Source organism: Pelodiscus sinensis, chromosome 3, assembly GCF_049634645.1.
Source record: "Pelodiscus sinensis isolate JC-2024 chromosome 3, ASM4963464v1, whole genome shotgun sequence".
Lineage (NCBI taxonomy): Eukaryota > Metazoa > Chordata > Testudines > Trionychidae > Pelodiscus > Pelodiscus sinensis.
This window is the reverse complement of record NC_134713.1, coordinates 141704323-141726956: the sequence shown is the minus strand read 5'-3', so window position 1 is coordinate 141726956 and position 22634 is coordinate 141704323. Positions and strand designations below refer to the sequence as shown.

Below are 22634 nucleotides of genomic sequence, written 5' to 3'. Positions count from 1 at the left end.
TGTCCACTTTGGATTTGACCCGAGGATACTGGCAGATTCCCCTGACGCCGACCTCCCGAGAGAAGACGGCCTTCTCGACCCCATTTGGGCTTTACCATTTTACACGAATGCCCTTCGGGCTACATGGCGCCGCCGCGACGTTTCAGCGCCTTATGGACCGGGTACTGAGAGAACAGGGAAGATGGGCGGCCGCCTACATCGACGACATCGTCGTGTACAGCCAGACATGGGGCGAACACCTCCAACACGTAGGGGCCGTGCTACAGGCTCTGCGGGAAGCCGGGCTGACGGCGAACCCACGAAAGTGCCGCTTCGGGGAAAAGGAGGTAGTCTATCTGGGGTATGTAGTGGGAAGGGGTCAAATACGTCCCGTGGTAGAAAAAGTTGAAGCCTTGAAGAGCTACCCCCCACCCAAAACAAAGAAACAGGTGCGCCAGTTTCTCGGGTTAGCCGGATACTATCGGCGTTTTATCCCAAACTTCGCGACGATAGCAGCGCCGCTAACGGACTTAACTCGGGCCGCGATGCCCCAGAAGGTGGGCTGGTCGACCGAGTGCGAGGTAGCCTTTCAGAGGTTAAAGGAAAGTTTAAGTCGCGACCCCGTATTGGCCCAACCTGACTTTAACCTCCCCTTTACGGTCCTAACAGACGCCTCCGAGACGGGGATCGGGGCGGTCCTCTCGCAGGGTGAAGGAGAGGAAGAACACCCGGTGGTGTACATCAGTCGCAAGCTCTTCCCACGGGAGCGTCGCTACTCGACCATTGAGAAGGAGGCCCTTGCGGTAAAGTGGGCCTTAGACATGTTAAGATACTATCTTTTAGGGGGACGGTTCAAGGTGGTCACGGACCACGCCCCACTCCGGTGGATACAAACTATGAAGGACGCGAACCCGCGCCTGATGCGGTGGTACCTGGCCCTCCAGCCATACGCCTTTGACGTGGCCCACCGACCTGGCGCGCAGCATCAAAATGCGGACTTCTTTTCGAGAAGGTACGAGGCAGACTCGGAAGAAGAGGGAGGGCAGTTAAAGGGGGAGGTGTGTGACGGGACAGCCCCGCCCTCGGCGGAGAGCCCCGCACCGGCCGCCCTGTACAGCGGGAGGCGGAGCGCCCCCCGCCGCTGCCCGCGGTGTTCGGCGGCGGCGAGGAACGCGTTGGCCTCCGACGCCCCGGAGGACGTCATCCGGGCGCGCCGGAGCCTAGGCCCCGTTGCCCTGGCAACGGACAGACGCCCCGGCGCGGAGGGCGGGGGCGGCGCAGGACGCCGGGGCCGCGCCCCCGGCGCCAACTTTAAAATGGGACCGCAGCCCCAAGGGGAGGGGGGGCCGCCGACCGCGGGCGGAGGACAGCGCCGTGGAGAGCGGCGCAGAGCAGCTCAGCGCGGCTCCGCACCCCGCCGCACAGCCCCACACCGGACAGGGGAGCAACGCCGAGACAGCGGACTACCCCCAGGCTCGCGGGTACCCCTGACGGCGGCGAACTGGTGAGCTCGGGAGCACGAGGGGAAGGAAGCAGCCCAGGGCAGAGTCAGGGATGACTGGTGGGCTGGCGAGTTAAGGGGTCGAACCCCGTCAGCCGGGTTCGGGTCACTTGGACCAGAACCCTTAGGGCCCTGGGCTGGGGCCCGTGAGAGTGGGCGGGCCCGGGCCCCCCTTCCCCTCCTGCGTTGTTGCGGGGGGGAAACCGAAGACGAAAGCACGGAAAAGACTAGCCGAGGGAGCTCGAGACTCAAGGACCATAGCGAGCCCTCTGGGCAAACGCCGCGGGGCGGCGTGGGGGCGTCACAATCAGAGGCACCAAGGTAGGGGGGAAGCATCTGTCGGGGGGGGGGAGGGGGATGTTTTCAGCATGCCTTTGGGTTTCAGTCCTCCAGATGAGAGGCACCACACACAATCTCCATGATTTTAAGGACTACCAAACCAGTGTAATCCTATCTGTTTAATCTCAGTGTCTGGAGTTAAGATTAAAAAAATAGTGTACCTTCCAACTTCTCCATTTGGTCCTCAAGCTCTGTAAGGGAGAGATTTAATATGAATTGTTCCGTTGCTTTAGAAATACTGTGCAGAAATACTTAATATCTGAATCAGTCAAGTAAAGTTCCTAACCAAAAGTCATATATGTAATTAATTTGGTTAATTGCTGAAGTTATACTGTCTTTTGATTTTTCATTCCTAGTACACCTTCAGCTTTGAGGTGTTAACTAGCAAAAAAGCTATTTGGAGAACATTTGTTTCTTACGCAGCATTTATTGTGCAGACCACACAGTTTTCCCTGCAAAAGTATCTTGTTCTTTTACAGAGCATAAATTAATGTGGTAGCATTACAGCAAATGTCTAACAATTTATTATCACCACAATAACATGCACAAGAGACTTTTTCCTTATTCTAGTCAAATCAGAAAATGGTTTCATATCTAAAATAATGCATATGTTGAAAGTAGTCTGAAAAAGAATATGAATATTATGACATTAAAATTGCTACCACGCATTGTTTATTTTAAGTTACAGTATTTCACTTTTTTTCCTTCTTCAAGGGCCTGGAAAAACAGTTTATACTCCTACCTCAGATTAGTCAAGGTATTACTCCAAGTTAATTAAATATCATCATAAACTATTTATCTTTGCTGCTTCACAGCATATTAAAAACATATCAAGTGCCTTTCATATTTGACTGCATTTAGGATAAGCAGCTAGGTTCCATCATAAAATGCTTCCTCTTATGTACCCTAAATATACATTTTAAATACAATCACAGGCTCTGATCCTGGAAAGTCAACTGGGCTTGACATGGGATTACAAGTATGTTTATACTAGGAAAAGGACACAAATGGATGTGCGCAGCAGTTTACAGGTAAACAGACAAGGAGCCTGCCCTGAGAGGGCTATAATGTAGAATTTAGATAATTATTTGTATTACAGGATCAGGGCCCCACTATGCTAGGGGCTGTACAAACATGTAATTAAAAATAGTTTCTCAAGCAGCTGACTGTAACAGTAAGAGGCAATAGGTGGATGAAACAAATTTAGAAAGAGAGTAAGCTGAGAATTGTAATTATCAGAATGTTTTGGTGCAACACAGCAGCACATACAATAGAGGTTCTCTCATATATAGGCAACAAGTGAAAAAAAACCCCTAAAGCAAGGAGTGAGGTGGCAATGGAAAGCCTGTGGAAACTCTATAGACACTGAGTAAATGTTCATTTTTAAAAACACCTTTATAGTCTTAATTCGCTCACAGAGTTATTAGGAGGGTGTTAAACTAAAGGCTGGCATTGTTAACAGAGCAGAGAGGGCAGGAAGGATATAAAAGGAAAAGTCAAAGATGTGAACAGGGAGGAAGGGTACATAGGGCCTTGAAAGCCTGGGCAAGCAAATTCCCTTGCCAGAGCATGGCCAGACAGAGTAAATGAGGAATCTTATTTTCCTAATGCAACATACTAACGTGATATTATTGCACATATAAACTGGCTCACTATACCTGGGTCTAAAAGCTTTCAGCAAACGATCTGCCTGCTTTCCTGTACTATGCAACTTCTTATAATACAAGAGCATCTGATGCAGAACTTCCATTCACTAACTGAAAGGATCTTTCCACCATGTAGGCTTCACATTAGTGTTTGTTTATTTTAAGCCTGCTTGCTCTCCCATTGTTGTTATATTTCCTTCTAATGCAGGGGTGAGCAAAGGGGCCTCCACGGGTCGGATCTGGCCTGCTAAGTGCGTGGACCTTTCCCACAGACACCCTGCTACTCCCCTGCTGCCCGGGAATGGGGGGAGAGAGCAAAGACTTCACATGCTTCCGCTCTCCAGGGCCTGAGGGAGAGGGAGCATGAAAATGTCCTGGCCGCATCTCTTCTGGGACAGCCCGGGGCCACTTCAAAAATTAGTGAAGTGGCTCCCCATCTAAAATTATTGCCCAACATGTTCTAATACAAGGTAGCGGCAATACTAACTTGACTTAGATACTACAGTAATTTGCATGTTAAACCTAGGTTTTCACATTTCATTTTTTTCTATTTAAACACCAGAAAAAGGAGACAAAGCAGCTTTAAGAAACAAGCAATGCTACAAACGAAAAGTGAAGGTGATCAGCAGACAGTGGGACTATATCACAGTAAAATCAAAGGTACAAGTTATCCTGGAAGCACTTGTTTTCAACCTATTTCTTGGATGACCAGAAATCTAGGTTAAATGGTATAGAAAGTTGCTTGCAAAGATTATATTTAAACGTTTATGCTAATATGGAAGACACAACATAGAATATATTAATTTTCCCCCTCAGTATTAAATCTGATGACACTTGTGCTTTTAGGTAACTTTCATCTTCCTTCTCGCAAGAGAAACTTGCATATGAATAAAAATATCAAGTCTTCTCCCTTGTGGCTATTTTACTCCCTACACAGTCTGGCGAGATAGATATTCTAGCTCAGGAAATCCCTGCTTGATTAATAGGATGCCCTGATTTTAGTATATTCAGCTAATAGGAAAGTACAGCCATATATTAGAATAACTACTGAACAGAAGCCAACAAGAACATAGGTTGCACAATGCGATCAGGAAAGTTGTTTCTATCTAAAGTCTAAGTAACTAATAATTCCAAAGGTAAATATTTGAAAAACAAAGATGATACCTGGATGTATTCATAACTGAGCAGAAGTATCTATAGGAACTTTATTAGCCCGGCTTCCAATATAGTTGTTCTGAAAACAATGTCATTTCCACTGCACCCCATGCTCCCATTATCTCCACAGTAGCTGTACAATGTGGGTGATGGAAAAGTAATTTCCCTAGCACCTGCAGAAGTATTCACTGACAGTAACTATCTCACAAAACAGACACACCACTAGGACTGTCAGCGATGAAAAGTAACTTACTGTGTCATTTTTGCCATTCACCAGTAAAAGTCAGACAAATGCACGTAAGTAAATCTAGCATTTCATAAAGGCTGTGTCACTTTTTAAACTGGTGTGCCTGCATGTTGACAATGCTGTTAAAAAACTTTTATCCTATAAAACTGGCAAAGGATGACAAGGAAGCATATTTATTCTGACTCACAAAATGCATTAATTTATTGAAGCTATTACCTTGACAATTGGCATTTCCCATATTCCCTGATATAGAACACCTTGTCTTACACAGTCAGCATTCACACTTACTCCATTACACAGCATGCACAGTGGAAAAGTGCTGTACGCCACTGTAAAAATATGTCTTATTGGAAAACTAAAAATGTACAAAGTCAGCTATTTAATGGCTGGCTCTCTTGGTGAAACTAATAACAAAGGGGTTCTTTTTATAATGCAGTTGTAATATATGGATTTCTGTGACCAGAGTCCCACAGGAGCCTACTGAGATTACTCAGTTTGGGAGAAACTGCAAAGAATGGGGGAGCCAATCCCCAAAGCTGATGGTTATTCTGGTACATAGATTTACCAAGCCAGCAGCCCAGTATTAGGCCTCCATCCTGACACCCAACCCAGGTCAATGACTATTTCAGATAATATCTGAAATACGTGCTTATAGCAATTCTTATTAACTAAACTTTTTTTTTTTTTTTTTTTTTTTTTTTTTTTTAAAGAATATACATACAGACTCTGAGATCAGATTCACAGTACAAATGATGGGTGTTGTAAATGCAAAGAATTCTTAACAGAATAAGTCTATACGTTACAGGCAGTCCCAGACTTACGCGGATCCGACTTATGTCGGATCTGCACTTACAAACGCGGCTTTTCTCGCCCCTGAGCTCACGGGCGGCGGGTCGCCACCCATGTCCTCCGGGGCGAGAAAAGCTTCTCCCGGTCTCCCTGGTCTGCTGGGGGGGGGGGGGGGGTCCAGCAAAGCCGCTGGACCCCCCCAGCACACCAGGGACACCCGAGCAAAGCCGCCCAGGGGGCGGGAGTCCCGCTGCCTGGGCGGCTTTGCTCCTGTCCCCCTGGTCTGCTGGGGGTGTCCAGCAAAGCCGCTGGACCCCCCCAGCAGACCAGGGACACCCGAGCAAAGCCGCCGCCTGGGCGGCTTTGCTCCCAGCAAACGAGCAAAGCCTCCCAGGCGGCGGCTTTGATCTGGTGTCCCTGGTCTGCTGGGGGGGGGGGGGGTCCAGCGGCTTTGCTGGACCCCCCCAGCAGACCAGAGGGACAGGAGCAAAGCCGCTGAGCACGCCCGCAGGGGGACAGCCCAAGCGCGCCCGGGCTGTCCCGCTGCGGGCGTGCTCCAAGGCTTTGCTCCTGTCCCCCTGGTCTGCTGGGGGGGGGGGGGGGGGAGAGTGGTGCAGCTAGTGCCCCCCCCCCCCCAGCAGACCAGGGTTTTCTTGCCCACCCCTGGGGTAGAGCAGCTGGGGGCTGCCGGGTTGGTACCACAGCGCCACTCCGGACCAACCCGGCAGCACCCCACCTGCTCTGCCCCAGGCGTCCTGATTCAGCCGCTGCTGGTCAGTTTCAGCAGTGGCTGAATCAGGACGCATGGGGCAGAGCAGCTGGGATGCTGCTGGGTTGGTCCAGTAGCGCGGAGGAGCCGCTACTGGAGCAACCCAGCAGCATCCCAGCTGCTCTGCCCCAGGCGTCCCCAAGTCAGCCGCTGCTGAAACTGACCAGCGGCTGACTACAGGAAGCCCGAGGCAGAGTTGCTGTGCCCCAAGCTTCCTGGAATCAGCCGCTGATCAGTTTCAGCAGCAGCTGACTTGGGGACGCCTACGTTTCTTAAGTTGAATCTGTATGTAAGTCAGAACTGGCATCCAGATTCAGCAGCGGTTGAAACTCATCAGTTTCAGCAGCGGCTGACGCCAGTTCCGACTTACATACAGATTCAACTTAAGAACAAACCTACAGTCCCTATCTTGTACGTAACCCGGGGACTGCCTGTATACTCCAATGTTTATATTTCAAGGTGCATCCAAGCAGGGCTGGAGACCTCGTATCTCACGACAAAGCTTTCCCAGACAAATCATCAAGCAGATCAGAGATACAAGGGATCAGGACCCAATGGCCTTTTATAAAGTTCCAGACTTCTCTTTACAGTTTTTAGGTTAATAATAGAACAATAGACCATCAGTAATTAGTTATACAGATGAACATAAGGTAATTGCTTTCTACTGTTTACTGGTGATTTGCTATACACTTCAAAGAGATGAATACAGCATAGACAGAAATTACGTGGTTACATTGTTAACCATTAACATTATATATGTAAACACAAAAAAGCATAAATATTATCTACCAGTATATCCCTAATGGTTGAATTAGGGTAATTTATCCTGCAGGATTCTTGACTCTTTCTTAGCTATAAGAAGCCACAAGTCCTGAACCTGCAGCAGGGGAATGGCTGTGTCAATCAACCCAAAGTGAAAGAACCCAATGTATTCTAACTGAATTGTAACTCATGTACATTAGGAACCTCCAAGTTTCGAATGCCTAGGGAATGAAGGCTGTTCGTAACTCTGAAATATTCATAACAAAAATATTCTGATTGAAAACTTTAAAAAGAACTGAGCTTTGACTTAATACAGCTTTGCAATTTTACTATGCAGAAGAAAAATTTTGTGTTCTCTTTTTAAAAAGTAGTTTACATTTAACACAGTACTGTTACGTTTAACACAGTATTTGCTTTGGTTTTGAGTCTGATGCTGCCTGATTTTGTACTTCCAGTTCCAAATGAGGTGCGTGGTTGACTGGTCAGATCGTAACTCTGGTGTTAATAACTGTACAATAGAACTTCACCATTACTGTGCCTTAAATATGGCAACAGGAAACACTTCACTTAATTTAACATTTTCAAATATAATGAGTGTTTATATACACCAAGGACAGCTTTACCACAGTGAAATATCCATGATGCACTATTCCCACTAGGTCATTTTCACTTAGCGTTAAAAGGCAATATAAAACACAGTTCGAGTAATATAGTAAACCTGCGAAACTGAAGGAAGCAGGAACAAAAGTGATTCTGAAGCTGACAGGAAACAATTCATGAGGAAGGAGAAAAAGAACTAAGGGTATATATCCACACTTAAAATGCTACAGTAGCACAGCTGTGCTGCTGTAATTCTTCAGTATATCTGATACATTTACCAACAACAGGAGAGATTATCCCATCAGCACAGGTAATCCACCTTCCCAAGATGTATTATAAAGGTTGACAGAAGAATTCTTCTATTGACCTAGCATTGCCTATGTGGGGTATTAAGTTAGCTTAATGCTGCTGCTCATGGGAGTAGATTTTTCACACTCCTGACTGATGTATTTAAATTAACCTTATTTTCTACTATAGACCAGGCCTAACTCTTGATTAAGCAATAACTAGGAGGTGATATGTTAATTATCTACAAGTATTTCCAAGTGCAAACGTCAACAAAGGAGAATAACGTCTGGTCTGAAAAGAAAAACAGTGGTCTATGAAACTAAAAAGAAAACTGAAGCTGAAAAAGATCATGTAAAGTGTACTAAAAGGTCTGGTCCCACTTAAGTGAAGAAGTGGAAGCCCAGGTATAGAGGCAGTTAATAATATTGATAAGTCAAACCATATGCATCAATTTTGTATTGGCTGGTACACAGATTAAAATGGATGAAAGGACTGCAGTTGCTTACCTTCCCTAAATGTCTATGATTTCACTGCTAGTATTCTCGAAGGATAAGTACCAACATAGAATAATTGAACAAGCTGATTATTTAGACTAGGCACACACACTTCCCAAGTGATTTAATGAAATATAGAGACATCCAAAATGTGGTGTGCAACAAGGGAAAAAATTCTCTCTCACTGTGATTAGCATAACTTAATAAGCAAACATACACGCAAATCAAGGACTTGGCAACATGGGAGAGTCCGAGGAAATGGACTTAAATGAAGTGAACTTCTAGAGGTATAGTCATAATAGCTGAGGGCCCTTGGAAACTGGATTACTAATTGATGGATACAGAATTTAATTATACTTCACATTTACTATGGACACTTGAATCAAAAGGCATATAGAGAAGCTAATATTGTTTTAATAAAAAACTTTCAATTAGCGTCTCTTGTACTGCTAGTATCTTCATAGCCCGCCTTGACGTGCCCTTTCTGATGTCTACAGAGAACCCTAGAATTTCAAAACATGTCTATTTTTAATTGATTCTTCTAGTCCAGCCTACATAGTTCCAATTAAAGTGAACGTTTGCCTCATTTTCTGTCAATGAGATTCATTTACAGTTCAAGCATTCTCAAATATTTGCCTCATATATGAGCTGCAAGAATTTTCATAAGGGACAGAAGGTTAAATTGAATCTTTCTAGTTCTAATTAACAGTTAGCTGGCCATTTACCTTTTTCCTCATCCCTAGTTAAGGTGCCTTAACTACACAATGAAGTGGGTAAAATACATTATCAAGCTTTAGGTATACTATAGAGATTCACCACAACCACCCAGGTGTTAATTTCCTTAGAACAGCAAATGTACAAACCTATACTGCTCTCTGGTTGAGTGAAGGGAAAGAGGAAAAATCCCATGAATCTTATAAAGGAAATGGGGGAGCAGTGGAGAGGAGAAGCAAAGACAACATTTTTCTTTGTCCCACCCATCACAGACCAGGAATGCTGAAAACCTCCAAAGAGAGGATCTAGATTAGGGCTACTCAACATGCAGACCATGGGCTGCCTGTGGCCCATGGCCCGTCTGTTTGCAGCTGCGGTATGGATTGGGTTTACAGCCTGTGGGTGGGATCCTTTGAACATGGCCTCCACTGGGAGCACACTCCACAATGGTGTGGCAGGGCATTGTGGGATGTGTTGGCAGCCCGAGAGGTGCTGACTGGCTCACACTGGCCACATTTGGGTCCGGCGCTGCAGCTTAAGGCTTAATCTTTGTATTCATGCCCACAAGTGTAGAAGAAGCTATTTGCATATATGTGCAACCATACTTAATTTGTGGCTTGCTCAGCACGTGAGTATCATTGTGGCTTCCAGGGCTTCCAAAGCTGAATAGCCCTGATCTAGATAAAACATGTTAACTAGCCAGAGAGTCAACATGGCCTTTCACTATGGGTTGCTTTCCCCACAAATCACCGTCTCACTCATGCACAAGAGTCACAGAGTGTCACACAGTCACAGCAGTCACACACTTTTGTGGAAAAGAGTCAGTTATTTTCATGATGGTGTTCCACACACAGCTACTAGGAGGAGGAACAACTTCTTCATCTTCCATGTAAATCCTCACCTCTTACAAACCCTGTCAGTGAAGACCTTGAGGTTACTTCAATGCCTTTCCCTAGTTGTACACTCTCATCATTTTGGGGGGTGCTTAAGAGGAGGACACAAGAGTTTACCTCTTTCCTGTTCAGTTGACCATTTGAGAGAGATCTTAAATGGCAGTAGAAAACACTATAACCATTGCACCTGAGAGCCTTCTACATAAAATCAGCAGAAAGAATAAAATCCCTAACAGACTTCATAGAATATCTGGCATCTCTCCCTTTTGGGGGCAAAACTCTCGGGGTAAAATTTTTAGACAATTAAATAGCAGCTGTCAGAGCCAATAGAAGCATCTGTAGCCTCTTCAGGCATCCGCAACTGCCCCAGTTGATCTGACCCTCTGCAGTGATATAGGAGTATAGCTGAGCAGGGCTTCTATCTAGCCAGATGAAGCCAAAGGAAATTGCCAAATCAGGGAATGAGAGGCTAAGCACACATAATTAGGACCCAGTTCAATTTAAAACAATAGATCAAGATTAGTCATTTACTCACACATCGGATTAAAGGAGAGACCTAAAATGACTACACTGAAAGTTTTGTTATCCCATGCTCATGGGAAATGGGAGCTGCCAGTTACGGAAAGTGCTGGGTAAAGTTTATTGCTCTGCCCCAGCCCCCTACTGGCAGATCCGGCTCCCAGCAGCTCAATGCAGACTTAGGGGGAAGAAAGTGCTTGCTGATGCCGTCAGCCAGCTGTGTCATAGATAGAAACCTTGCAACAGCTGGCTGGAAAGGCAGGAGTCAGGCATGCATACCTGAGGATGTGGCGGTATTGTGGCTGGGGGCAATACCGGCTACAAATTTTCCAGTTAACAGAGTGCCAGAAAATGAAGCTTTCACCGCCCCAATCATATGTTGAGAACAAACATTTCCCTATGCATATTACTAAAATAATGTTGATTACTAAAAGTGACAGATTTAACAAGTCATATTTGCCACTATTGAGAATAGTTTTGTTTTTGTATTGCTCATTTTGTACAATGAATGTAAGTGAAGTTAGGTTCACTTTCAGGTTCCAGGTGCCACAGTGCTTGGGGTTCAGATACTTCAGGTTAGCGTTATTTTTACAGGATTTATTTTTTAAACTGTGTGATTTTTTTCCCCCATGTGTCTTATTTTTTCCCTCCCACAGGAACTTGTTTTTAAACAAAATTCAACATCTAGGTCTAATTTACATTGCTAGTGCCTCTAATGTGTTTTTGTAGACTGTGAGGCCCCAACCATTTGTATTTGAGAGACTGTAACCATTTGAAAATCCATGAACCTTTTTAAGTGATGAAGCTCTCTATAGGGTAGGAAGTGAAACTAATATTTTATGTCAAAATATATTTGAGATTATAAAAGGGTGGGAAAAAGTAGTACCGGTAACATCGAAGTTCACTCTCTCTCAGACACTAAAACTTTCAGGCTACGTCTAAACTGGCATGATTGTCCGCAAATGCTATTAATGGAAAAGTTTTCCATTAAAAGCATTTGCAGAAAAGAGCGTCTAGATTGGCACGGACGCTTTTCCGCAAAATCACTTTTTGCGGAAAAGCATCCATGCCAATCTAGATGCGCTTTTGGGCAAAAAAGCCCCGATTGCCATTTTCGCACAAAACAAATCTGAGCTGCCTACACTGGCCCTTTTGCACAAAAGGACTTTTGCATAGTATTTCCGCAAGAAGCGCTGATTTCTTACATGAGATCGTCAGTGTTCTTGCGGAAATTCAAGCGGCCAGTGTAGACAGCTGGCAAGTTTTTCCACAAAAGCAGCTGCTTTTGCGGAAAAACTTGCCAGTCTAGACACAGCCTCAAAGTTTTCAAAAATTCAGAAATAAACTGTATTATCAATTGTATGTTGAATGTGTATGCTCAGCAATACAATTCTGGATGTTTAGAAATAAAGTAAACACTGCACGAACAAACTAAGAGAAGCATCAGAAAGAGGTTGTCTATGTCTGATGAAAATAACCCAATTATTGAAATTACATATTCATCTCTTTAAAAAAAAATAACTAAAAAGAAGCAGGTGAAAACATTAATCAGAATCTTACACATCCTACACGAGAAGTGGCTTTCAGAAGAGAGAGCACTTTAATCCCTGTTACTGTTGAGAAGTGTCCTTCAAAATTGTACAGCTTGTTCCACAAGAAAAAGACCAACTAATAATGCATGTAAAAAATTTCCATACCCATGCATCAAAGTGTCAAAAAACCACCAAGGAAAGAAAAACTGACCTATATTTATGAATCCAAAAGGTCAAGCGAAGCAAACTTTTCACTAAACTCAGTGGGTGTAAAATAACTGCATTCCCATCAAATTCTCACTGTGGAACACTTGGAATCAGAAACACAGCATCAATACAGACAACCTTTGCTTTCACTTAAATTACTTGCTATATTCGAAGGTGCCTCTCCATTTGAACACTTCTTTAGGAGAAGATCTGACCATCACTACTGAACAGTTCTCAAACTTTTTTTTGTATGGAACACTTAAAAATTGTGGAGGGTCTCAGCAGACTATTTAATGATCTTTCCAAATGTTGTTTTTATCATTAGCTAACAAACGTAAAGCGCTTTGTATAAAAGTGCCATATAAAAAAATTAAGTTTTTTTCTTTTATAAATAAAGGCACACAACTCACTTTAACACCAGCAGGGGTCTCACCCTCTCTCCCCATCCCCCCAGCAGCCACAGAAAGAGACCATCTTTTCTGGGTCTGGAGCTAGAGAAACTTGCTTCTTTCTCTGTCTGCCACAACTCTTCATGTACCAAATTCCCTCTTTCATCATCCCACTGCCCCCTTCCACCTATCTCCCTATTCCACTAGGGACCACCACCTCACCTTAGAACCCTGTTCAGATGCAAACTGGTGTCTGCATCTGCAGAAACAATCCACGGATATCCATATCCGCAGATGCAGATACCTGCAAATATAAAGAGGATATCCACAAATTTGCATAGATATAAAATGTATATACACATCAACATCAATATCTGCAAAAATGAGCTAAGGTCCAGGGATCTAATCAGTGGAGTCATGCCTTTGAGCCTCTAATTAGGTGGGCACTGGGCATTGGTGGTCCACTGAGCACCGTTTGAGAAATGGGGTAGGTTTAAAAGTTAAAATAAAAAAGTACACATTAAAAATTACTTAGAAAAGTTAGATGTCTTTAAGTTGCCATCTAGTTACATCCTAGAATACTCAAGGAGCTGATAGAGGTATCTGAGCCTTTAGCTATCATCTTTGAAAAGTCATGGAAGTCGGAAGAGTGGAAGACGAGAAGACTGGAAAAGAGCAAATATAGTGCCCATCTATAAAAAGGGAAATAAAGACAACCCAGGAAACTACAGACCAGTCAGTTTAACTTCTGAGCCAGGGAAGATAATGGAGCAAGTAATTAAGGAATTCATCTGCAAACATGGTAGGTAACAGCCAGCATGGATTTGTAAAGAACAAATCATGTCAAACCAATCTGATAGCTTTCTTTGATAGAATAACAAGTCTTGTGGATAAGGGAGAAGCAGTGGACGTGGTATACCTAGACTTTAGTAAGGCATTTGATACTGTCTCATGTGACCTTCTTATCAATAAAATAGGTAAATACAATGTAGATGGGGCTACTATAAGGTGGGTGCATAACTAGCTGGATAACTGTTCTCAGAGAGTAGTTATTAATGGTTCACAATCCTGCTGGAAGGGCATAACAAGCGGGGTTCCGCAGGGGTCTATTTTGGGACCGGTTCTGTTCAATATCTTCATCAATTATTTAGATGATGGCAAAGAGTATGGTTATTAAATTTGCAGATGATACCAAGCTGGGAGGGGTTGCAACTGCTTTGGGGGATAGGTTCATAATTCAAAATTATCTGGACAAACTGGAGAAATGATCTGAGGTAAACAGGATGAAGTTTAATAAGGATTTAGATCTATCTATATATTCTGTTTTTTTAAAAGAATTGTAAGCCACCTCAAATATTTTATAGAGAGGTGGGGTAAAAATATTTTAAATAAATAAAAAAATTAATGCAAAGTAATCCATTTAGAAAGGAACAATCAGTTTCACACATACAGAATGAGAAGTGACTGTCTAGGAAGGAGTACTGCCAAAAAGGGATCTAGGGGTCATAGTGGACCACAAGCTAAATATGAGTCAACAGTGTGACACTGTTGCAAAAAAGCTATCATGATTCTGGGATGCGTTAATAGGACGGTTGTGAGCTGGACACGAGAAGTCATTCTTCCTCTTTACTCTGCATTGGTTAGGCTTCAATTAGAGATTCTGTCCAGTTCTTGGCACCACATTTCAAGAAAGATGTGGAGAAATTGAAGAAGGTCCACGGAAGAGCAACAAGAATGATTAAAGGTCTAGACAACATGAGCTATGAGGGAAGACTGAAAGAACTGGGTTTGTTTAGTTTGGAAAGGAGAAGACTGAGAGGAGACATGATAGTGGTTTTCAAGTATCTAAAAGGGTGTTACATGGAGGAGGGAGACACATTGTTCTCCTTGGCCTCTGAGGTCAGGACAAGAAGCAATGGTCTTAAACTGCAGCAAGGAAGGTTTAGGTTGGACATTAGGAAAATTGTACTGCCTGTCAGGGTGGTTAAACACTTGAATAAATTGCCTAGAGAGGTTGTGGAATCTCCATCTTGGGAGATATTAAAGAGCAGGTTAGGCAGACACCTATCAGGGATGGTCTAGACGATGCTTGGCCCTGCTGTGAGGGCGGGGAGTGGTCTTGATGACCTCTCAGGGTCCCTTTTAGTTCTCAGTCTATGATTCTATGAAAAATAGCGGTGTGGATGTTCCGGCAGAGGCATGGCTAGCCACGCAAGTTCAGATTGGGGATGTAAGTGACTAGTCGACTACTCGATAAGCAAATGCTTACCAGGTAGTCAAGTAGGAACTCTGTTAGTTGCTTCTTCCCACTTTTGCTGACTATCAGGGAGCATGAGCTGGTAGTGGGGGGAGCTGGCTTAAAAACCGGTCCTCTCCTTCCCTCCCCCCAAGCACCGTCTGTGCGGGGGACTGGGAAAGCAGGGGGCAGCAAGGACACTGCACAATTGGGGATTGAAACAGTACCGCTCACGCCAGTCCCACTGATCTCCTCTCCTGCTCCCAAAGGAACTGCTTAAGTCTGACTGGTTTGGATTCCTGCTGCCTCTCTCCCTCTGAAATTTACAAGTGCTACAGCAGCTCTTGTACATTTCAAAAGGGAGAGACTGAGTGGGATAGCAAATGCCCCTCTTATCGACTAATCAAATAGTCAAAAATTCAAATCGACTACTCAATTAACTGATTAATCGAAACGTAACATCTCTAGTTCAGACTCATGGTCTGAGGTCAGGTCACCAGCTTAAGTTTCCAATAGTGCTCCAACACCCACACAGCTATTTTTACTTTACTGCTCCTAGTCTTACTAACACAAGTTTGTCTACTCAGGCTCGGAGGCTCAGTCCCTACTACAGTGTAGACATAAACCTATATAAGCAAGAAAACATGACAAGATGTTGTGTTACACTGGACACCTATAAGATGTGTCATAAGTTTTGTCTATTTTGTAAAATCATTTGCTTGAAAAAAGTATGAAAGTTACATGCCTTTAGGTACTGATTACAGTAATTTTGATTATCCCACAGACTATAAAAGTAGCTCATCGAATATTCCATGTACTATGAAATGAAATATTGTACTGTAAAAGTAAGCAAATTTATCAGGCTACATTTGTGGTTGTTTTTTAAAAATATTCCTAACATACCAAAATTTTAAAAAAGTGGAAAAAAGATCTTCCAAGGGCTATACATTCTTGTCCCTCCAGTGGAAAATGTGGATAATGCAACTCCTTTGGACCAAATTATTATTAAACAACAAATATGTCTGAGCTTAAAGTAAGCCTTGCGATAATAAAAGGAGCTTTTTAATTCCCAAAGTTTGTGAATCAAATTATGGATGATAAAAATTGGTGTCACTGTCTACTTTGTGTGTATTTTCTTTACATGACTACAGGAAAAACTTAAAAGCAACAGTCTAGCAGCACCCTTAAAATTTAACAAAACATGTAGATGGTATCATGACAAGAGCAGCAGCAGCTCTGGTACATTTCAAAGGGAGAGAGGCAGTGGGAACTCGCACCATCAGGGAGCAAAGCTGTTGCGGTTTAAAGCGCAGTCCATGCGGCTCTATAGCAATACAGTAGTCGCACTGAACTCAGAACTTTAAATTTTAATTAGTGAAAAGTTTTTGTACAACTTATTCTAGTGTTAGGGTACTTCAGGTAAAACAGGACATTAAGGTCAGTGGTTAGGCTGTATGTTTCTACAAACATAGCAGTCTCACTGCCATGGAACTGGGAACCCTATTTTTTTGTCCACACTTGTTTTATGCTGCTCCTGTGGGCCCAGAAGCAGAGATTTACAAACACCCTCTGACTGTCCTATTATCAGTGACAATAAAGAACAAAGCTGCCTGAGGCTTATAAAATACAGGACTATGTAGCACTTTAAAGACTAACAAAATGGTTTATTAGATGATGAGCTTTCGTGGGCCAGACCCACTTCCTCAGATCAAATAGTGGAAGAAAATAGTCACAACCATATATACCAAAGGATACAATCAAAAAAAAGAACACATATGAAAAGGACAAATCAAATTTCAGAACAGAAGGGAGATGCAGGAGGGTGGGTGTGTGGAAGGTAAATGTCTGAGGGGTAATGATATTAGAGGTGATAATTGGGGAAGCTATCTTTGTAATGGGTAAGATAACTAGAGTCTGAGCCTCATAAGGTACTCTCCATGTTAAAGATGACGTTAAAGAAAGGCAACTTTGATTTCTGTTCTATTCAAAAAAGCAAGGTGGAAAAAAATGTTTACGAAACAGGAAAGCTGGGAAGAAAAAGAATTCTTGCGTCAAGCTCCTAAGATAGTTCAAGTTTCCTAGAGTTTATAATGAGAAAACAAAAATTACAGTCTTCTTTACAAGATTATTTGTTTAACTTTGCTTAATTCAAAATATCTCTATTAAATAATTGTTCCATGCAGCAGCTTTAGATGAAAACTCAATGATGAGTGTAATATGATTGACTAACCCATCAACATAAAACTTTTAAGGAAAATATTAAAATGTAACTACTTCACAATTAGAATAAAAAAAAGTTTCAGGCTCTTCCACTCAAACAATGGCTAACTGTGCATTGAGTATAAACAATTAAAAGCATTACAACAGTAAATAACATGTAAATTGAAGTGTGAATAATCCTTGCAGAGAGCTGAATCATTGCTTGCGCGCACACACACACACACACACACGCACCCACCCACCCAGCCAACCAACTCTGCTGTTAGAATAGCAAAGAGTAAGAGAGACTCCTTGCACTTTCTGGATAAGTAATTACAGTAGGAACAGATTAAACAACTTCCTATGTGCCACCAGGGGAAGCCCTTCTACTAATCTGAGTTTCTTGAGACTTTTCTTAAAGTGATTTCATTCACTATCTTAAGTTATCAGCATCAATAAAGAATAAACTTCCAAGTTCACATAAAAGAATTTCTTGAAGAACACCTTACTGTGCATATGCGTGGTACAAGAGTTCACTCACACTTATTTGCATAGAAAACTGAATCTACAGCAAATTAAATGTCATTTTTTATTTAGCCCAAACACAGCAGCTAATCCTGCAGTTCAATTTCCACCTTATTCAGCACTTAGGTCAGAGATGGTTCACTTAAACCACTATATATCTCACTTCTAGAGAAGGAAATATTTACCCCGCACCTCCTCTTCCCTAGCCATGTCTAAAACAAAATGAAAGCTCCCAGAAAGTTCCGCATGTAAAACTTTCATATTCGTAACAAAGCAAGTAGAAAAATGTGAAGTTTTCCAAAACAGATTGTAATGTCAGCTCTTATCTTTTAACTAATAGGAAGAAAACTTGGTAGTGGCATCACCTTGCTATCATGTACGAATTAGTTTTCTAAACACAGAAGGTGAATCATGAAAGATTTATTACTATCATTACCCATCCTATTGTGACAGTAGACATACACATGGCCTCCTTCCTCCCTGCTGTTGCTGGGGCGGATTGGACCGGCTCAGACCACAGGGCCTCCTCCCTCTCCACTGCTCCTATAGGGTAGGGAGGCTCAGGCCATGGGGCATCTTCCCTCCCCACTGTTGCAGGGATACTGGAGCATACGCACATGCTTCCCCTTTCCTTGGGGGGGGGGGGGAAGGCATGCACACACGCGCAGTTTTCTGTTCTCCTCCTCCACCCCATCTCCCTGTGTTGGGGGCAGGGCTTCAGCAGAGGGGCGGGAGTATGGGTGGAGCTGAGGGCGTGCATCTCCCTAGAAACTTCCCAAGTCTTCTCAAATCTTCTCTGTGACAGACGGCGTGATGAACATCTCTCCTTTTATAACAGCATAGATTTAATATTTATAAATTAAAGTGTACAGATGCTTGACAAAACAGAGGCAAAACTGGTTTCATTTTCTCACAGCAGGGTGCAACTATGAAAAGTTTGGGAAAGGCTCTTCCATAAAGTCAGAAGACAAACACTGTTCCAAGTTGCATTGTGTTTTTTTTTTGTTTTTTGTTTTAAAAGCATGGTTAGCATCTTGCCAATGTTAGGCCTGGGTCTATAAGTAACATTAGGTTGACACGAAAAATCCACATCCCTGACTAACATAGCTATGCCAACCTACCCCCAATGTACATGCAGCTATGTCAATGGAAGAATTTTTCTGTTGACACAGCTACCATAGTGCTGGGAAGTGATATTCCTACACTGGTGGGGAAACCCATTGTAGCAGTGAAGGCTGTGGCATAAACCCTTTGGCTGTGTCTACATTGACACCCCTTTCCGGAAAAGGGATGCTAATGAGACCAGTCGGAATTGTAAATGCCGCGGGGGATTTAAACATCCCCCGCGGCATTTGCATTTACATGGCTGCCGCTTTTTTCCAGCTCGGGGTTTCGCCGGAGAAAAGCGCCAGTCTAGACGCGATTTTCCGGAAAATAAGCCCTTTTCCGGAAGATCCCTTTCAAGTAGGAATAAGGGATCTTCCGGAAAAGGGCTTATTTTCCGGAAAATCACGTCTAGACTGGCGCTTTTCTCTGGCAAAACTCCGAGCCAGAAAAAAACAGCAGCCATGTAAATGCAAATGCCGCGGGGGATATTTAAATCCCCCGTGGAATTTGCAATTCCGACTGGTCTCATTAGCATCCCTTTTCCGGAAAGGGGTGCCAATGTAGACACAGCCTTTGTGTAAATGGCATAGCTAAAGCAGCCCATACATTCATTACCACCTCCTCCCTTGGTAATCGATTCATGACCTCAGCAATGCATTCAGGAACTACTATCTGATCCTCAATTTAAGACTCCCACTTCAGAGCATAATGCAATCTTGCCTATACCACAAGTGTGACTGTCTACTCTCTCCTCAGCCTTCAGTTCCCCAAGGCCTTATCAAACCCCGTCAGTTGCAGCAAGAATAAGCACTGTGGTTAGAGATACCCAACTTTCAACTGTAAGATTTCATTCCCATACATTTAATATTAGGATGCATATTCATTTTACTTTGCTATTGGATTTATACTGACAGGCATGCTGGTGTTTTTGCAGCCAGAATGCTCTGTGCAAAAGTGTATGTATTAATGAATTACCACTAAAGCAGCAAAGAGGGAAATATGCTTCCCCTATTGTGATTGCAAATTTAAATAATATGGCATGGTTAGCAAGTTTAAATAAAGTTCTGAAAAACAAAAGACTGGTATTCAGTCAATACAGCTGGTTAAGGTTTCATGATAAGTTGCAAAGATATATTATCTCTACTTTGCAGCTGGGGAAACACAGGTATAAAGGGGTTATATGATTTGCCCAAATTTACATTAGCAGTATGTGATAAGACAGTAATCACACAATGGAACAAAGTCAACTACTTATTTCTTGCATCTATCTTATCACTTACCTAAAGTAGAGGGGTTTACCATTATCAGGGAAGGGTGTAAGAACTCCCACATTGAAATTTACAGAATGCTGAGGTAGCAGTGGTACGTGACTGAATGAGTATTGGGCGGGGTGAGGGGGAACAAACTTTATAAATAATAATAATAATAATAATAATAATAAAACATTTGCCTGCCTTTCCAAACATGTGCCTGGATCAAATTCAGATCAATTTGATTCAAGCTTAGCCAGGCCACATAAACATCTAGTTTCAACTCTGAAGAAACAGGAATGCAATGTTATTGTCACTCTTAAATTTGTTCTCTTTCAACTCAGCAGTGCGATGCCCTAAATATCTTGGTTAGAGCACAGCAGAGAGAAGAATATAGTAATTATTCTGCAATTGGGCTTACATACAGCAGTGTCCACACACCTGAAATTTTACTTAGGCCTGAAGAGGTTGCAAGTGGCTGCAAAGCAGAGAATGTTTATCATAACAAATGATGCTAGATCCACCAACCTCAGCCACTGTAGGATATCTAATCACCAGGATATAATTACCGAAGTAATTCATTGTCTCTACAAAGAACAAACTCACTTGTGGCTTCTTTCCTGAGAAAGTACCTTTACAAGTCCAATGAGACCAGAGTGAAAAGATCCGATGCAGTAAAGAACTGAATGCTACAACTTTCAAACCAGGGTGAATTATTCATACTGAAATATCTCCAAAAGCATCATTTGCATGTGTTTTTAAAATCAGTCTGAAAGCGTGTTTCTGTGCTTTAACATGTCTGACTTGACGGATGTCTTTTGCTCAAATTCAGCCACTTGACAGATTTTTTTTAGTTGAGGTAAAGGTTAACTTTCCATTAATGATATAAAATGCTGTTCCTCAAACAACAGAAAAAGAACAGTAGGAGTTTATGCTGCTGACTTGGGAGACCAGGGTCTGGAAGTAACCTTAAAATGGCGATTTCTTTCGTATATCCTATGCTTGGCATCTACAAACAGTGATGTAGGAATACAAGTACAGCCGGACGCTGAGTTATGAATGGTCAACTTACGAGCGTTCACAGTTACGACCAAAAATGTTGTAAATGGCAGACTGCGAGTTAAGAACGCGATCTGCGCTTACGAACAGCGCGGTCGCATGTAACTCAATGGGGTCCGACTTACGAACACACTGAGTTACGACCAATTGCTTGGTCCATAACTGGTTCGTAAGTCGGAGACAGGCTGTATATCAACCATCCACAAGAGGTACTTTACCATTTTTAATAGCAGTTGCATACCCTTGCTGAGACTCATCTTAAATCCACAAAATAATGTCAAGGTGCTACACAGCTGCAAACATCAAGTACAGATTAGGGATGTTAAGTTTTTGTTTTTGTTTTTTTTTTTGAAGGGCTGTGCGCATGCGCGTGTGTAACCGCTGAAGTTTTCAGTGGTAAAAAGCTGGTTTCCCATGAGTACCAGCTCCCGCCTGCTCCCCCCCTTATCAGAGGCAGCAGCATGGGGAGGGGCCTTGTGTGTAACCATAAAGGTTAATCATGTATCTATCCTAACACATCCTTAGTACAAAGATCAGAACATCAGCACAGGAGACATTTCAGAAAACTTTGCTGTTCAAACTGCAGAAATGCTCCTCAGTGGGCACACAAATACAAACCTACAGATATAAATGATTTAAAATTCAGCCTGACATTTAACTGACTTATATTTGTTTTCAAGTGAAAGAAAAATCAGGACTTGAACATTTTTCCTACCCCTAAGATAAAAGGCACTGACCCTGGAGCCATCAGGTTTCACATCTTTTAACTAGATAACAAGGATGTGTATTAGCATGCAAAAATCAGCTTAAAAACAAGCCCAAGCAAACAAAACCTTAAAATACCATGCCATTTACACCGTGTTACTTTTATGTAACAAAAACGGTCAGAAAATTTTTAGTTCTACATTTTCTTTCTTTTTTAAAAATATGATATAAAAATAAAATTAGGTGTGAGAGACGGTACCTATTATGAGAACTTGACACATACCAAAAGCTTATCAAGACCATTCTATAAATAAGACAAAGCCTTTTGGATTTTTATCAGCTCACCCCACATTCGAATGTGCCAACAAATTTATTTCAGTATCTCTAAAGCTTGTGTCCAATTCATCAACTTCATAAAGTTTTCATTAATCCAGCAGATTCTATAAACCCTATTCGCACACTATTTTAAGTATGGCCTACTGGCCTAGATTTCTTTATTCCACAAACTCTGAGTAAATACAAGGGATTGTCAGTGGGTAGAGCTGACTGGTGAGAAGAACAGGTAGAGAAAAGATTGCTCTGCTGGAGAAAGGAAATTTATGAGATTGCATTTTCAAAAATAAGAACTGGTTACAAAAGTACAGCAACAACCTTGTCCTGTACAGGACTTTCTAGCCACCCTTTAGCTCTCAAAATGCCACTAACTTGAACTTTCCAAGGCCCTCCAAGT

The 22634-nt window shown here is 42.7% G+C and overlaps 1 protein-coding gene across 4 annotated transcripts in view; it reads right to left on the bottom strand.

The window, feature by feature from the left end:
• Positions 1 to 22634, bottom strand: part of ZFAND3 (zinc finger AN1-type containing 3) — a 281926-nt gene that overhangs the window by 92702 nt on the left and 166590 nt on the right. For 2 of the 4 annotated variants that reach the window (XM_025186351.2, XM_025186352.2), the window contains exon 4: positions 1981 to 2010. The exons of the other annotated variants lie outside the window; for them this stretch is intronic. In XM_025186351.2, the coding sequence (XP_025042136.1) occupies positions 1981 to 2010 (30 nt within the window). The remainder of the gene's footprint in view (positions 1 to 1980; positions 2011 to 22634) is intronic. 4 annotated transcript variants of the gene reach the window in all.